This window comes from Octopus bimaculoides, chromosome 22 (assembly GCF_046866305.1).
Source record: "Octopus bimaculoides isolate indiv1 chromosome 22, ASM4686630v1, whole genome shotgun sequence".
Classification (NCBI taxonomy): Eukaryota; Metazoa; Mollusca; class Cephalopoda; order Octopoda; family Octopodidae; genus Octopus; species Octopus bimaculoides.
Genome location: NC_142949.1, coordinates 15,315,388 through 15,334,207, shown reverse-complemented (window position 1 = coordinate 15,334,207; position 18,820 = coordinate 15,315,388). Strand labels below are relative to the sequence as shown.

Genomic DNA, 18,820 nt, shown 5'->3' with positions numbered 1-18,820 from the left:
TTCAGAAAGAGGTGGTGGCACTAGGAATGTGGCCTGGGTGTCAAGGGAATGTCAGCCCGAAAAAGTTTGAGAACCACTGGTTTACTGTATTGCAGAACTCCTCCAGCCCTTGCCAGACAGGAAATAAAGAAACTGCGATGGCAATACACTAAAGATTAAGACAATGAATCAAGTAAATATATTGATCTCTTTAATCAATATCATCATCATCACCATGATAAAGTTTATTTAAAACAATGATGATAATATCAAGACTATTGATTAGAGAAAATTGCCTGATTCATTGTCATCCCCAAGTAAAAGAAATTCAAAAAATATTTAGAAATATTGAAATTATAAATTTCCACCAACCCAATATCCTACCACACAACTTTTAAACTTTTAATGATTTTATTTAACCTTTAGCTGCTGGCTAAGTAACATTATATAATGATCCGAATAAGATCTGATACAAAGAAGAATGGACAGTTTAGTTTGACTGCAGACAACCTATCTGGAGTCAGTGGCAAGATAAAATATACCCAGTCAATAACAAAAGAAACAATAACAAAATTGGCTGGGTTTCTGTAGCTGTGTGTTTGTGTGTGTGTGTGTGTGCCAGATCAAATGGACCATAACGAGACACTATGAAACTCACCCAAGCCATCTCAAATTGGAAAAACCAGACATAAGATGATGATGAAGAGATAATCTTGTGTGCCAAAAATACCATTTTTAAAATCTATTCTTGTAGTTTTAATTAGTGACTAGTTGAATTTACTGGCTCATGAAAATTGATATCACATAAAGTCAACAATCAAGGTGAATGACAGTGGTATATCTAAACTTGTGTTAGTGGACCACACTATTAACATATTTGTAATGAGATGAATAAATATAAAGTGGCTATTGGTAAGTAATACACGTCAATAGTGTTTGGCAAGGACAAAGAGCATAGAAGCAACCTATTTGCTCAGGAGTGAGTGAGTGAGTGAGTGAGTGAGTGAGTGAGTGAGTGAGTGTGAGTGTGAGTGTGAGTGTGTGTGTCCAAAGATATACATTACTATTATTATTAAGGTGGCAAGCTGGCAGAATCATTTGCACGGCAAGCAGAATGCTTGACAGTCGACTTTGCCTTTCATCCTTTCGGGGTCGATAAATTAAGTACCAGTTACGCACTGGGGTCGAGGTAATCAACTTAATCCCTTTGTCCTTGTTTGTCCCTTCTATGTTTAGCCCCTTGTGGGCAATAAAGAAATATGTATTTTGTCCACCTTTACATTCTGAGTACAAATTCCACTGAGGTCGACTTTGCCTTCCATCCTTTCAGGGTCGATAAGTGAAGTACCAGTCAAATACAGGGGGCAATGTAATCGACTAGTCCCCTCCCCACAAATTTCAGGCCTTATATCTTTAGTAGAAAGGATTATTAGTCTTATTATTGAAGTAATAAAGAATAAATAAATTAGTAATAAAGAATAAATACATAAATAAATAAGGCGTAGGAGTGGCTGTGTGGTAAGTAGCTTGCTTACCAACCACATGGTTCCGGGTTCAGTCCCACTGCGTGGCATCTTGGGCAAGTGTCTTCTACTATAGCCTCGGGCCGATCAAAGCCTTGTGAGTGGATTTGGTAGACGGAAACTGAAAGAAGCCCGTCATATATATGTATATATGTGTGTGTGTGTGTGTGTGTGTGTCTGTGTTTGTCCCCCTAGCATTGCTTGACGACCGATGCTGGTGTGTTTATGTCCCCGTCACTTAGTGGTTCGGCAAAAGAGACCGATAGAATAAGTACTAGGCTTACAAAGAATAAGTCCTGGGGTCGATTTGCTCGACTAAAGGCGGTGCTCCAGCATGGCCGCAGTCAAATGACTGAAACAAGTAAAAGAGTAAAAGAGTGTAATAAAATCAACAAAACAAAAATTAAAAGTGTGTGTGTGTGCATGCGTGTGTGTGTGTGTGTGCATGCGTGTGTGTGTGTGTGTGCATGCGTGTGTGCGTGTGTGTAAATTAGTTTCAGTAAAGCTTAAGGCTTTATTTAAAAATGCTTAAGAATTTTACTAGGGGGTGGGGGTCTGATAAAGACTCAGTTGTGGGGAACCATTGTAATGAGTCTCACATCTGATGATAACAAGAATTAAGCACTGAATATTGGTAATTTACAAAAGTTGCAAAAAAGCAAGTGTAATTAGTCATCTAACAGAATAGGGCAGGGCACAAACAGAAAAGGAACTAAATGTTTTGTTTTAGGATTCTGAGAATGAAAACTCATCTCTTTCGATAGCTTTAAATACTTTAAATATATTCAACGGAACAGATGCACATCATCGTCATCATCAAACATCCATTTTCCATGCTGGCATGAGTTGAACGGTTTCCTGAAAACTTGTAAGCCAAGTGCCACACATATTTCTTTAAAACCCATTTGGTACCAACTCTGGTTCTATGACACAAACTTCCTGTTTTAAAGAAATCTAAATTAAAACCTTCCATCAAAAGTTCATGTTAATTGATGTTCCAAACCTCGGTTACTAACGACAAGGTTATTCTACTAATTTCTTCATTATTTTTAAAATGAACTCAAAGTGCTCAACTGCAAAGATCTGCAACTGTCACTGAATCAGGAACTGCATGGAATCAATTCAAATAATGTAATTGCTTGGGGTTGTAAACTGGAAGTAAATATTCTTTTGTGCAAGAAACAAAGATTAGCTTAATTTTAAGAAGGACTTCTTGTTGAAAGACTTCTCATTTGCACCATTTGTGTTTGTTACTTTCAAATTTATCAAGAGAATTTCTTAGCAATTATTCTTCCTTCAATATTCAAGCAAAATGGCAACACCTGAAGCAGTAAGTTAGAATTCAGGGATATTATTTATCAATTATTTATTTATTCATCATCGTCATTTAATGTCCATTTTCCATGCTGGCATAGACTGAAAGGTTGGACAGGGTCCAACAGATCAGAGAATTGTGCCAAGCTCTAATATCCACTATGGCATGGTTTCTATGACTGAATGCCTCTGCTAATGTCAATCACTTTACAGCGGGCACTGGATACTTTTTGCATCACTGGCACTAGTGAGGTTGCCAAGTAACTCACAAAACAAGACCCCCTTGACCGAGTGGGGGTCAGTGTAGTACAGTGGAAGGTGGCTTTATGCTAGATGTTGAGAGAGGCAAGAGTATGATAGAGAAACAGGAACAGGTGCCTTGCTGTAGAGGAGATACCAACAGAAGAGAGCAAAGACGATGGTGATGATGTTGTCAGGACATACCCTCACGGTGCAATAGGGTGAATATGAGGGGGGAGGACAGGGACAGAGGAACAAAAATGTTGGGTGGGTGAATTTTTGAGAGAGGAAGGGTTAGCTGAAGGAAATAGGAGGTAAGTGGCAGTACAAAAGGAGAAAACTATAGGTGAGAAATAGGGAGATGATGTAAGGGGAGAGGTGCATTGTGACAGGGATGGAGATCAGAGGTAGGGGTAATTATGGTGAAGAGTGATGAATTTGGGGGTGTGCATAGATGACCAATAGGAGGGAGAGAGTTCAATGGAAAATACAGTAGTAGTAAGAGATGATAATGAGAATGTGGAGTGAGTGACATGGGGAGGTGGCTCCAAGGAGAGGGAAAATTGGTAGCAAAAGAGTGGGGAATGAAATATGTGTGCATCTCATATAAGTACAAGAGCTGAGTAAAGAGTACTGTAATTAGAAGCATGCTGGTGGGATGGATTTTAGCAAGATGAATTGTGGGGATGGCTTCACAGGGATAGATTGAGTGCAGAGGTACAGACAAACTAATAGGTTGTTAGGATCTCATTTTTGGTGAGATAGATGGGTCTTCTTAGGCACAGCAAATCACCAGTCATCTAGTCCTGTCATCTCTTCTATGAGGCTCAACATCCCGAGATCAGTCTTCACTACTTTGTCCAAAGTCTTTCTGAGTCTTCTCCTTCCACAGGTCCCATCCATATTTAACAATTGCAGCTGTCCTTGTCCATACATATCACATGACCATACCAATGTAGTCTTCTCTCTTGCACATTACATCTGAGGACTCTTATGCCCAACTTTTCTCTCAATACATTTGCACTTTGTTGTATTTGTGACATTGCATTTCCAACAGAGAATGCTAGCTTCATTCTCTTCTTGCCTTTCATTCCAAGAGAGAAAGTGACCTTTTGTTACTAGCAGAGGTAATAGTTCTCTGAACTTTCTACAATTAGTTCTTATTCTAGCAACTACACTTCCCACTCACTGCTAATTAGGTCACCTAGGTACCTCTAAAGATCTTCTTAGGCATTCAAAAAAAATCTATTTCCTGTGTGCTCTTACTGCATATTGTTCCTGCACATCTGTCACATGCAAAGCCTACATTCCCTCGTTAATCTTCCTGAGATTCTACTACACCTCTTGTGTCCACAGTTTGCACTGGATACACAATATGGACAGTTTACCAACACCTTTTCTACATATAGAATAAGGCCATCTACCTACCGGGATTACTGTCCTGTCTGTTTTCCTGCTAACAAGAACTTTGGTCGTCAGCACAGAGGAATTCCCACTGACACCCAGTTTTGAAATCCTCTATTGGAGGACTGTAATAAATAAAGAGGGGACTGAGAACAGACCCCCAGCAAACTCCTATTTCCACACTGAATTCATTACTATACTCATTACTAACTCTCACCTTACTGACAGCACCCCTCTACACAACTTGAACAGTTCTCAACCCCTAACTTCCACAGTGACCACCAAATCAGACAGCAAGGAACTCTGTCAAAAATTTCCTCCGGGCTGACAAATGCCAAGAACAGTTCACTTTTGGCTAAATGCTTCTCCTGCAGTTGTCTTCCTAGAAAGAGGCCATTATCAATGCGTCTTCCTGGCACAGAACTAAACTGCATCCCATCGAGGCTCACATTTTTATCCTAATTAACTGAGCTGTAACTCTTTCTGTAACTTTCAAGAACTAGTCCAGCAACTTGATCTCTGAAATTACTTCTAAGACATCTTTTTTACCCCTGTAACAGCTGACTAGAATGTTGCTCCACCGGTTGTTGGGTATCACACCTTCCTGTATGACCTGACTGACCATGAAGGTGTTTATTAATGATGACCTGATTACAGCAGAAAGCTTGAACATGGATAAAATGATTAAAGTGACATTTCAATGTCATCTACAAACACCAGCTAAATTGTATCAGGATTAATTGATAGGGAGCAAGAGTGGAGTCATCATGTAATTGGTATTGCATTAATGCTTTCGTTAGAGAATGGTAAGAATTAAGAAAAAAATACATAACTTATAAATATATTTTAAATATGGGGTCTTAGTATACTGGTGGTTTTATGAGGAGAATGTAATTACTGTAATAAAAGTTAATAACATTAACTTGTTGGGCCTTTCAAAAATCTTTGAATGAAAGAGATGAACGCATATCTTGTAATTCTTTGTCTAATGGGAGTTGTGCGACTTCCAAGTTAGAGATTAACTGGAGCACAAAATTAACTCTAAGACAGGAAATTAATGCCCAGGAATTCATCATCATCATCATCATCATCGTTTAACGTCCGCTTTCCATGCTAGCATGGGTTGGACTATTTGACTGAGGACTGGTGCAACCGGATGGCTACACCAGGCTCCAATCTAATTTGGCAGAGTTTCTACAGCTGGATGCCCTTCCTAACGCCAACCACTCAGAGAGTGTAGTGGGTGCTTTTACGTGTCACCCGCACGATAACGGCCACGCTCGAAATGGTGTCTTTTATGTGCCACCCGCACAAGAACCAGTCCAGGGGCACTGGCAATCATCTCTCTTGCACACTACTACTGACGCTTCTTATGTTCAGCTTTTCTCTCAAGATACTTACACTCTGTTGGGTATGCACATTGACATTGCACATCCAGCGGAGCATACTGGCTTCATTCCTTGCGAGCTTACGCATGTCCTCAGCAGTCACAGCCCATGTTTCACTGCCATGTAGCATGGCTGTTCGTACACATGCGTCATACAGTCTGCCTTGACGCATGTGTACGAACAGCCATGCTACATGGCAGTGAAACATGGGCTGTGACTGCTGAGGACATGCGTAAGCTCGCAAGGAATGAAGCCAGTATGCTCCGCTGGATGTGTAATGTAAATGTGCATACCCGTCAGAGTGTAAGTATCTTGAGAGAAAAGCTTGAGAGAATTGATATCTTTAAATGTTTACATGTAATTAACTTAACTGTATTCAATTTACCTTGGCATGTGAAAGTGACAGGACAACAGGTAATAAGCATGTTCACAGTGGACACCAATAAGCATTATATTCTATCAGCAAATTCCATCCAAATTCATACAATAATTATATTTTTATGGTTTTTATATGAGACTAACTACATTTCAGTTAGTTTCTAATAAGAGTAGGAAAATTAAAAATAGAAAAAGCTATAAGACTAAGAATTAAATTAAACAAAGTCAGTGTATTTCAGACAATGGGTTAAATTCTATTTTGCAGTTATTTACAACCAAAGACATTCACAGATTGTTCAGAATACTTTTGCTATTTAATATATATTCTACTTCACTAAATATTAATACTACATATGTATATTAAGGACAATGAAAATGTTTGGAGATTGACCAAATTTAGTTCCAGTTTCAGTGAAGAAGGACAATTCTGTAAGAACATCAATATGTCACAACAGAATTAGCCTCAGCCATCCCCAATTCTCTCTCTCTCAAAATAAACACTTTGCTTCCAATATTCAATTTTGATAGGTGGATGCTTCCTAACTTTGACCTGGAAATAAGAATGAAATGGTGGGTTTTCTGGTATAAAGGGTGGGTAGTTAAATAAAGCTGTTTCTCAATTGAGGGCACAACAAAGTAGCACTTAGACTACTTTTCAACTAAAATGGTCAACATTTTCAACCTTTCTCCATAACTATGGTAACCACTATCTGCATTGATGGGAAGCTGAGATGTATTCTGTGTCATTTAATAATGAAGGAGAGTTTTTTTTTTTTTTTTTTTTTGTGTGTGTCTTGAGGATAGTTATATCACTCAAATTAAATTAATTCCTCACAGAGGCTAATAACAAGATTCAGAAACAACAGAATAATTATCTTCCATTAATTTCCGAGAGTTGAATAGTTTTAAGAAGAAACTGAACATTACAACATCTCAGTCTTTCCTAAAAGGAAACCACTTTTAAAGAGTGGTAAGGAGAGATAACTCTGGTGATCTCAATTTCATGACTAGATTCAATCCCCATTTCAGAATGAGATATCATTTTACACCAGTCTCCTCTTTACCCTTAATACCAGAGGTAAACTGAGACTAAGACAATGTAGCTTGTTCTATGTTCTCTGATCTCAACAAGTTTAGATGAAGCTAAAAATCAAGTGAGGGGGTGGTGTCCAAACACAGCTCTACAAAGCACAAGTTTCGAGAAAAATACAAAAAAAAAAATTTTTTAAGATTAAGAATGGCAGTGTCCTGACTCAGTGCAAAATAGGGAAGAGCAAAAGTCAGATGACCCTGCCGTGTTATATATATATATATATATATATATATATATATATATATATAGGATAACCAAACATTCCTCAACAGATCCCTAGTATGTCAATGGCCCATCTCATAGACAAAATGAAACAAAATGTTGAAAGTCAGATTGTAGGATTCCACCATATATTAAACAGAACGTTCTAGAAACACATTATTCAAGAGTTTTACTGCACGAAGGTTAGAATGGCTGAAAGAAGAACAATAGCTGTGGGCAGGATATCTTGTATCTATGACTTTTTTTTTTATGTGGATTCATTGCTATTCTCAAAATGCCCATCACCATGGCCACTCATAGCCAAGAAGAGCAGTAGCATAGATGCCATGCCAACTATTCTAATGAAATAATCAAAATAATGCAAAAAAAATAAAAGTGTATACACATAAAGAAGGCATCCAGCTATGTGTGTGCGCGTGCGTATGTGTGCAGGAAAGAGAGAGAGAGACCCATTTCTTTATACTGTTATCAGTCATCTAGTTAACCAATCAATTGTTTGATGAATCAATCTGAGTTGTTTTGTGACAGCTTCTGAGCTTATCTCATGATGTGACCTCATTTTTTCTGTCCTGTGCTAATGTTCATGTTAGTTTCACAAACTGATTAATCTGTCTTTGCTTCACTATTTATAGTTTATAGTGATTGGGGAGAGAGAGTGAGAGTGAGAGAGAGAGTGGTGTGTGTGTGTGTGTGTGTGTGTGTGTGCCTGCGCATGCATTAGTTTGTTTGTTGTTATATTTTGTGGCTAGCATTGATGTGCATAGTTTGTGCATTTGTGTGTATGTGTGTGTGTTGTTCATATGATAGCTTGTTGTTTATTCCTGTATATCACTGGAAGTTGGACATTTCAACTGTTTAGCTTAACTTTCAACACAAATATTTATCTTACCAAAGTATACAAATTCATCCACACACTGATGAAAGAGGAGTCATTACTTTGTCCACACTTTCTGCTGAGGTCATTCTAAATCTCTAATCAATGTACATCTTGTTTTTACTTGTCTTAATGTTGAGTTATGCCGGTACATCAATAAGATTTTTACATCAAGGTTGTTTATCGAGCTGTCACGTTTCTCTTTGTATGTTGATACAGTACTGATGTTGATTTTTATTTTTGCACTCATACCAGTGTACCTCTATTCTTGCTACTATGTTGTGGGCCATTTCTCCATTGCAAGTTGTGGTTTCATCTTCCATGTCTCATACAGTACTGCACATTTCTAGTTTTAAAATGTATTTTTGGATTCAGTTTACATTTTAATGCAATTGTTATAGGCCATTGGTAATTTTTTTCTAAACAGGTGTCCTATCTGTCAATGATCAGTAGATCTGTCTGCTTCTCCAAATAAATAAATTTTCACCTCCTTTAAAACTTTCTCAAACGTACCTGGTCTTTGAGGGTAGCATCATAAAGACTACACCTAAGAATTAATTTTTATACCATGAGCCTGTCTTGCCTACTTTCTTATTTTACTTGGTTTATTCCGTATCTTGTTCTGATACAGATGGCAGGTTCAATTAAGGACTGTATTATCAAAGAAAGAAAGTATGTTAATTGTTGGAAATGCTGGCTCAGTAAAGTGGCCAAGTTTGTGAAACTAACAAAAATTGCACATTAGCATGGTGAAGAGCAGATGTGGGCACATCATAACACCACAGGGTGTAATGAAAAAAATTTCACAAACCAATTAAATGATTAATCAAATAATTGCTAAGTTAATTAGTTAACTGATTACAATAAAATATACATGCATTTCTATTGGCAAAATAACTCCTCAAAGAACATATATACATATGCAAGAAAGTATCCATCTCAACAGCATGTCATCATCATCATTTTACAAAATGCATGAATCTTGAGATTATCTCCCCTTGTAAAGTGGAGTTAGTTTCAGCTGACATTTGATATTTATGACATGTTCTAAAGGCAGAGAGTTTTAATAAAACAAGAATTTGTTGTATGGTACCTGATACAACTGTATCCATTTCAGTTGTTCAAATACATGCCACTGGCCACTGAGTTATTTTTCATCATTCATTCTTGTTTAAATATATAAATCAATGAGACTTGTTGGGTAAGGCCAAAACAATGCAAGATGAGACATAAAGTAAACTACAAAAGGAAAACAAAACAGTTGGATTTTACCTTATATTTCTATATTTCAGGGTTGTGACCCCTTCTCCAGGACATGTAGATAGGCAAAGGATCAAAAAAGGGTCATTGCTCTAATGTGTGGAGGAAGGAAGGTGACATGCACAGACTGGTATTGCCCTTGAGCTCATTCTGAACTCTTTGATGGGGCAATTAAATAGTATGCATTCCACAATGTTATCTGTGGTATTATTTCTAGACAGAGATTTCCTCAGGGATAGACTGGTTAAGTCCCTTCTTGCTAACTGCATGTTTATACAATAGCAGTGGTTCTGTCATCAAAATAGGAGAGTTTAAATTTGGGTAAGGCATTGTTCTGCCCTTATCCAATAAGTCTCTGTAATGTAATATCACTCAATGCTCCAGCCTAACAACTCAATTTTAATATAAAGGAAGCAAGCTGGAAGAATCGCACGTCAGGCAAAATGCTTGCTGGCATTTCGTCTGTCTTAACATTCTTAGTTCAAATTCTGGTATGGTCGACTTTGCCTCTCGTCCTTTCGTGGTTGACAAAACAAGTACCTGTTGAGCACTAGGGTTGATGTAATTGACTTTCCCCCTCCCTAACAATTACAGGCCTCATGACAAAATTTGAAATTTATATATATATTGCTAGATACCTCCTTGTGTAAATTTGTAGATGAGAAAATAATTTGTAGATAAGAAAAAATTTGCAGACAAGAAAAAATTTGCAGATAAGAAAAAATTTGTAGATAATAAAAAATTTGCCAATGTTCTGCGCCGTGAGGACCAAAGACTTGAAGTATTTCGTGTTGCAAGACAGTGTGTGAGAGAGAATTGTGATGTCGTCGGAGAAAAATGTGTTCGCATGGATGATGGTACGCTTGCACTAAATGAGGCTGCAAAGAAAGAGGTTTGGAGATGCCACTACGAAAGATTGCGCAATAAAGAGAATGAATGGGAGAGAGAGAGCCTGCCGAATGTCGACCCAACAGAGGGACCATCTATCCAAGTTGACAGTACCATGGTGACAAAGCAATTAAGAGTATGAAGACAGGGAAAGCCCCTGGCCCATCAGGAATCACTGCAGAGATGCTCAAAATATCTGGCAGTGTCGGCTATAGCCTAGTCACCTGTATTGCTAACCAAGTGATACAAGAAGGAGTCATACCCAATGACTGGTGTAGCAGCACCATAGTCAACTGCTACAAAGGTAAAGGCGACGCTTTAGATAAAAATAATTACAGAGGTATCAAGCTGTTAGATCAGGTAATGAAAGTCCCGGAGAGGGTTATAGCCCAACTAATCAGGGAGCGAGTCAGTTTAGATGAGATGCAGTTTGGGTTTGTGCCAGGGAAAAGCACCACTGATGCTATATTTCTGGTAAGACAGCTGCAGGAGAAATACCTAGCCTTGACATGGAGAAAGCCTTTGACAGGGTCCCCCGAACCCTTATCTGGTGGTCAATGAGGAAACTAGGGATAGAAGAATGGTTAGTGAGAGCTGCGAGCCATGTACAGAAACACTGTCAGTAAGGTGAGGGTTGGCAACAAGTACAGTGATGAATTCCGGGTAGAGGTAGGGGTCCACCAAGGCTCTGTCCTCAGACCCCTCCTATTTATCATAGTCCTCCAGGCAATAACAGAGGAATTCAAGATAGGATGCCCCTGGCAGCTCCTCTATTCTGATGACCTTGCACTAATTGCTGAGTCACTATCAGAACTAGAGGAGAAGTTTAAGGTGTGGAAGCAGGGTCTAGAATCGAAGGGCCTTAGAGTAAACCTAGCTAAAACCAAAGTCCTAATAAGTAGGAAGGTAGATAAAACACAAACCCCTTCAGGTAGATGGCCCTGTTCAATATGTAGAAAAGGTGTAGGTAGAAACTCTATAAGATGTACCCAGTGCAAGCTATGGACACATAAGAGGTGCAGCAATATCAAAGGAAGGTTAACTAGGAAGTTAGTGTTTGTATGTGGCAGATGTTCAGGTGCAATAAACACTGTAGATATGCAGAAAACAACTTCTGTCTCATTCCAGGGAGAAAAACTAGATGTAGCTGATAGCTTCCGCTATCTGGGTGACCAAGTTAGTAGTGGGGGTGGGTGCGCTGAAAGTGTAGCTGCTAGAATAAGCATAGCCTGGGCAAAGTTCAGAGAGCTCTTACCTCTGCTGGCAACAAAGGGCCTCTCACTCAAAGTAAAAGGCAGACTGTATGACGCATGTGTACGAACAGCCATGCTACATGGCAGTGAAACATGGGCCGTGACTGCTGAGGACATGCGTAAGCTTGCAAGGAATGAAGCCAGTATTCTCCGATGGATGAGTAATGTCAGTGTGCATACCCGACAGTGTAAGTATCTTGAGAGAAAAGTTGAACATAAGAAGCATCAGTTGTGGTGTGCAAGAGAGACAATTGCGCTGGTATGGACACTTGGCGAGAATGGATGAGGATAGCTGCGTGAAAAAGTGCCACACCCTAGCGGTTGAGGGAACCCATGGCCTTGGAAGACCTGGGATGAGGTGGTGAAGCACGACCTCTGAACATTAAGCCTCACCGAGACAATGACTTCTGACCGTGACCTTTGGAAATATGCTGTGCATGAGAGGACCCATCAAGCCAAGTGAGACCGAAATCCAAGGCCTATGCTAGGGATGTAGCCAGCCCACTTACGCGTAACATTCCTTCATTGGACACTAAACTCCGCTTGCGAAGACATGGTGAGGCAAGTGAAATCGAAATCAAACTAAATTTGTAGGAACACTAAACTCCGCTTGCGAAGACCTGTTGTGGCAAGCGAAAGCGAAATCGTGATGGCACCTGTACCAGTGGAGCACTAAGAGCACCGTCCGAGCGCGATCGTTGCCAGAGCAGCTGTCTGGCTTCCGTGCCGGTGGCACGTAAATAGCACCATTTGAGCGTAATCATTGCCAGTGCCGATGGACTGGCCCCTATGCAGGTGACACATAAAATACACCATTTTGAACGTGGCCGTTGATCGTTACAAACGTCGCCTCCCTGGCACTTGTGCCAGTGGCACGTGAAAAGACATTCGAGCGAGATCGTTGCCAGTGCCAATGGACTGGCTCCTGTACAGGTGGCACGTAAAATACACCATTTCAAGCGTGGCCGTCGCCAGTACCGCCTGACTGGCCCTCGTGCCGGTGGCACATGAAAGCACCCACTACACTCTCGGAGTGGTTGGCATTAGGAAGGGCATCCAGCTGTAGAAACTCTGCCAAATCAGATTGGAGCCTGGTGTCGCCTCCTGGTCCACCAGTCCTCAGTCAAATCGTCCAACCCATGCTAGCATGGAAAGCGGACGATAAACGACGATGATGTATATGAAACCCTATTTGCTGACAATAACTCATTGAGTACTGAATTCATATTGAATATTTAGAATGAAAACCATCATTTATCAATCTCAGGAAGTAAACAACAGTAATCCACTCAAATTCTCCCCAACAAACCTGAGTCAATTATCCTCTCTCTCGACATATGCATGGGGTTGAGGAGAGATCAATCACTTCAAATTAACACCCATTACACCCATTAACACTTTCCCTGTCCAAAGTATTTCCATAAGTTTTTCATTAAGCATCCATGCTTGCTTTCAGATATTTAGTCAGCCCGTGTTTCATATCTTCTGAGTGATATAAAGCTTTCCTTTCATAAATCACAAGTTACTCTGGTAGTTGAAAACAAATTGGGCATATGTATCAGATATGATGCATAGAAGCCAGAGAAATATGATTTGTATATCACATGTGATATGCAGGACAGGCAAAAGTTTTGAGTATGAAACACATTTCTGTAAGGCCTAAACCACAAGATGAATTTACTCTAATGACATCATTGTTAAAATAATTGAGCCAGAGAATAACTAAAATCAAATAACTTAATTAAAAGCAGCAGTAATTTCTCTCATGAAATGGCAAAAAAAAAAAAATAGAGAAAGAAAGAAAGAATGGCATTCTTTAAAAAGATGAACAAATGTCAACTTGATAAACAATTATTATAATAAATAATAGAGTAATTTCTGGGGCAAACACACATGCAGGAGAACATTATAATTCAACACTGAACATAGACAGAAAAATAAAAGAAAGCGAACATACAAACAAAAGTAGGCATTCTCAACAAATAACTTGAAACATTATTTGTATAATTATTATCAAATTACATAAAAATACAGAACAATGTGAATATACTCAAAACAGTGCAAAAACAAAGGTAAAAAAATGAAATAAAAATTATTGTAAATTAAAATAAAAATATTTCAAATCAAAATGAAATTCCCCATTGAAAGATTTTAATGTTTTTTTCCCTTCTGTTTTAAATAATTTAAAAAAAAAAAAAATTAAAAAAAACTCCAGATAAAAGAGTTATTCAGTGATCTCTTTAAGCTAGATAGTTAGGCAATAGTGGTAATAATAATAATTAACTGGTGCATCAACTAAGAGCCAGTGATATTAGTTTTTAGTAGGTTGTTGTTAGAAGAGTAAAGTGAGCAACTGAATGACCAGCCAAACCAATGCTATTAACGTGTGTGCGTGTGTGTAGGAGTTTTAACGAGGAGCAAGTTTACCGGCTGGGTGTTGTTCTTATCAGCGAAAGGGTTGAAATCATCCAAAGTGCCTTGGGTGCCACTGGTTGCCTGTCTGACGGAGGGATCCTGGAAACAGATAAACAGTCGCGTCAAGTAATGGAATCACCATGCATCCTTGCATCAGTGGAGGGCAGATATTAGCTGAAGATGGTGGAATAGAGAGATACAGACATGTGCATGGAAGAAAAGGAGAGAGAGGAACAAGTAAAGGGCAGAGTAAAAGAGAGACTGGATCTGGGAGCGGGTGAATGAGAGAGAGAGATCAGTTGAATCAAATGTTATTGTAGAAATGAAATGTGGCTTTCGAAAACAGAAGTAAATATAACCTAAAGTAAACTCTGTGAAGAGAGTGTGTATATATACATTTAAAATCTAAGATAGGGAAAGAGAGAGAGAGAGAGAGAGAGATGAAGTGAACCTAACTGAAATGGTTCTTTCCAACCTCAGTAACAAAAGTTTCCATTCCAACTTCCTATTCTAAGTGCAGTGACCCTAACCCTAACCCTAACCCTAACCCTAACCCTAACCCTAACCCCAAAAAAAACTATCCATTTATGTTAACATGGAAAAAAGATGTAAACAACGTGTGTGTGGGGGGGGGTATAAGAAAGAGAAAGAGATTGTGGAGTGTTGATCACAATGCATGTGTGTCGCAATTGTTCCATCAACGGCACAAATTCATTGATAATGGAAAACGGTGGAGTATTCCACAGACACAAAGCCATAACCAAATCTTGAGGCAGGCTCAGCATGATTTGGTGTGATATGGCTGAACCATACTAATCCTTTTACAAATATACTTTCATACCCGAGGTCAACTCAAAACCATAGGAGAAGATACTTCTCCATTATGCACTTTTGCATACTGGAAGAGAAACAAGCACTGAAAGGCAAACTTATTAACCAGCTGCATGCCTCCACCCCTCTCTCACTCTCTCTCTCTCTCTCTCTCTCTCTCTCTCTATATATATATATATATATATATATATATATATATATATATATATATATATATAATGTATGTATATATATATATATATATATATATATATATATATATATATCATACACACACGTGTGTGAGAGAGAGAGAGAGAGAGAGAGAGAGAGAGAAAGAGAGAGAGAGATTTACACAAACGAGTCCCATTGTCAGCACATAAATTTATTATATGAAATTAATTCTTAATTTCTGAAAATTATTGCCCCTTTTTCTTTAACAGTCAATAACAATTCCCACTAGGTTTTTGTTTACTTTCTCCAGCAAAAAGGGGAAATTACAGTTAATAGAGAATTATTTGAATACATCATTCAATACATAACTCCTTCCCTTCTTTAAGTTCTTGTCCTCTACTTCAATTCTACAGATTTAACTCACCTTCTAAGTGTTTATGTGTGTGACTCTGCAGTAACTGGGTGTGTGTTGTGTATAGCCTTAGTGTTTCAAGCTAGGCACAGGGAAAACCTCAAGCCAGCTAAAATTAATATTTGTTATACTAAACGACCAAACACGCTAATCTACTGTTTCATTATAATTTAAGAAATAACAGAAATTAAATTAACTAATGTTATTTGTAGAGAGCTATAGATATTTTAATGAGGGATTGGAGACAATGCAGCTAGGAAATTTTAAAAAACCCCAAAACAATGCAATTTTAGTCCAGATGTTATCAAAGCCTATGATTTCCTGGAAATGGAGTATAACATTTGTAGAAAGTTCTTGGGTACTGCAGGGGTTATAGTGTCTGGTATTTAGCTAAGAGTTTGAGGAAATTAAAGAAACAGGCAATGAAGAATAAAGAGTCTGGCCCAAAACATAACAAAATACCATGAATTTGAACTCCTGATTAAAGGCATGGTAGACCAGTGAATAAAGATATTATTGTGGAACTGTTCACTGGATCTGGATGATACTGCCAGAATTAACAAATTAACTAATGGTAATGCTTATAGAATGTAAAGTCAGGCATCAAGTCAAAATCAAACACATTAAAATGTCTACTGAAGTTGACGATACTTCAATGGTTCCTCATTAACCATTCTCATTCATTTAAAATGTTCTGAACTTATTAACAACTTGATGAACTCATCTGACCAGGTGCACTGTGCAGTGTTGAGGGTAAGTGCAACTCATGTACACTGCACCTAATTGAAGTCACAGGGTGAAGAAATAAGGAATTATGGCCATATTTTTATCAACTGATTAGATTAAATTGTGGTCATCAAGTGTATGAAGCAGAGGAGTACATCAATCTACCAAAACTTTGTCCAATGAGTGACATTTTGCAAATATCACTGGTTTTCAACGAGGTGTCTACATAAGATTTTTTTTGAGTTACAATAAAATGGAGATCCTTGATAGTATTTTAGTGGCCTATGACAAATATTGGCTTGCAAAAAAAAAAAAAAAAATCCCCAGCTAAGTTTCTTTCTCTAACATTTTACATAGTTCATGTTCCCAGCCACTGAAACATGTTCTCAAAGACAGGGGAAAATGGTTGAGAACCAATGTTCTAAATGGGTATATTTTTGGTAAAGCTTCAATACCTACTGCAGCTCTCTATAGAGAAGGACCTTAAAATGTTGGCTAAATCAGTCATCTACACAAAAATGAATATGTAATGGAGGGGGGGGATTAATAGACTATTTTGTGATAATCCAAGCAGAATCAACAACTGCACAAAAGACTGTACAGCATAGTCTGAGAAGGACAGATTTGGGATACAAAAATGACCATCTCTTCCTCAACAAAATACTAACTAGATGAAACAACAATTAAACAATTATAAAATCATAACTAAATCCAAATTAAAGTTTTTACCAACATTTCCTTCAGTGGACTGGAACAATTTTCTTGGACAAATATTTCCTGTTTCACACATACACACACATAAACTAAGCTACAACAGATTTTAAAACCTAAATATCATCATCATCATCGTTTAACGTCCGCTTTCCATGCTAGCATGGGTTGGACGATTTGACTGCGGACTGGTGAAACCGGATGGCAACACCAGCCTCCAATCTGATTTGGCAGAGTTTCTACAGCTGGATGCCCTTCCTAACGCCAACCACTCAGAGAGTGTAGTGGGTGCTTTTACGTGTCACCCGCACGAAAGCCAGTCAGGCGGTACTGGCAACAGCCACGCTCAAAATGGTGTATTTTATGTGCCACCCACACAGGAGCCAGTCCAGAGGCACTGGCAAAGATCTCGCTTGAAAATCCTACGAAGGCCAGTCAGACGGTACTGGCAACGGCCACGCTCAAAATGGTGTATTTTATGTGCCACCCGCACAAGAGCCAGTCCAGGGGCATTGGCAACGATCTCGCTCGAAAATCCTTACACATGTCACGGGCACAAGTGCCAGAAAGGCGACGCTGGGCACAGGTGCTATCCCGATTTTGCTATTCGCTTGCCCCAATAAGTCTTCACAAGCTGAGTTTCATGTCCAATGAAGGAGACGATGTTGGCACGGGTGCCAGTCGTCGAATTTAGTTCGATTTCACTTGCCTCAACAAGTCTTCACAAGCGGAGTTTAGTGTTCAATGTAGGAAAGGTATGCATGAGTGGGCTGGCTACACCCCTGGCAGAGGCCTTAGATTTAGGTCTCACTTGGCTTGCCGGGTCTTCTCACGAAAAAAAAGTAACTTGTCCTAAGAAATGAAAATTGATGAGGTTTTAGTTCTGTTGACAGTTCTCGTAGAATTCACTGTTCAAGGAACATCACTTGTTTTGTTCCATGTCTTCCTTGTCGTGAGTAATTTTGCTTTCTTGGCCCTCTTGGATGGAGGTGATTTACAAAACCCTTATAATACACAGAAATAATGTAAATCCACTCCCAGAAATTCTGAAGAAATTTAAAGAGTCAGTCCTTGACCATGTTAATACAGTATCTACAGCATAATGAATTAAACCATTTTCCAGTTAAATGTCAAAGCAAGAAAATGTCAGTGATAGGACTGGAACTGGTCAATAGCACAAGATGAAACAACTGAACACACTCTACAAAGTAGAAGCTCTAAATCACTGATCACCTTTTTATGGTAAACATGTAGCTTCCAAGATAACCAAAAGCTCGGGGGTTTTTTTTCTCTTTAATGACAGGAAACATCAGTTGTGAACAGCTGATGACCTGCAACTGAAATAACAAATGTTTGTTGTGATGTAGTGACCGGCCACAGAAACAATACCCAAAAACTAACCAACCAAAATATTTAGACAAGTCTTCATTTACCAAAAGACTTCAATGATGAATCCATGAAAAAACTGTCCTTCTTTCATCTCTTCTACCACAACTGTAATGATCTTTGTTCCTCTTAACCATTTAACACTTAAATTGGCCATATCCAGCCCAAATATTCTACCTGCTTTATGTTCAAACCAGCCAGATCTGGTTTCTCACACCAATTATATCAAAATCTCAAAGCTACAAGGTATTGCATGACTGATTCAAAACAATGTGAATAAATAAGCATTACATCCTAACAGACAAACCAGAATACTTAAGGAATAAATTGGACAACCCCCACCACCACCCTGTTCTCTCCTGTCTGATGC

At 38.7% G+C, this 18,820-nt stretch overlaps 1 protein-coding gene across 6 annotated transcripts in view; it reads right to left on the bottom strand.

The window, feature by feature from the left end:
• Window positions 1-18,820, bottom strand: part of LOC106875112 (secretory carrier-associated membrane protein 1) — a 125,727-nt gene that overhangs the window by 56,833 nt on the left and 50,074 nt on the right. For 3 of the 6 annotated variants that reach the window (XM_052975700.2, XM_052975702.2, XM_052975703.2), the window contains exon 2: window positions 14,244-14,330. The exons of the other annotated variants lie outside the window; for them this stretch is intronic. In XM_052975700.2, coding sequence (XP_052831660.1) covers window positions 14,244-14,330 — 87 coding nt within the window. The remainder of the gene's footprint in view (window positions 1-14,243; window positions 14,331-18,820) is intronic. 6 annotated transcript variants of the gene reach the window in all.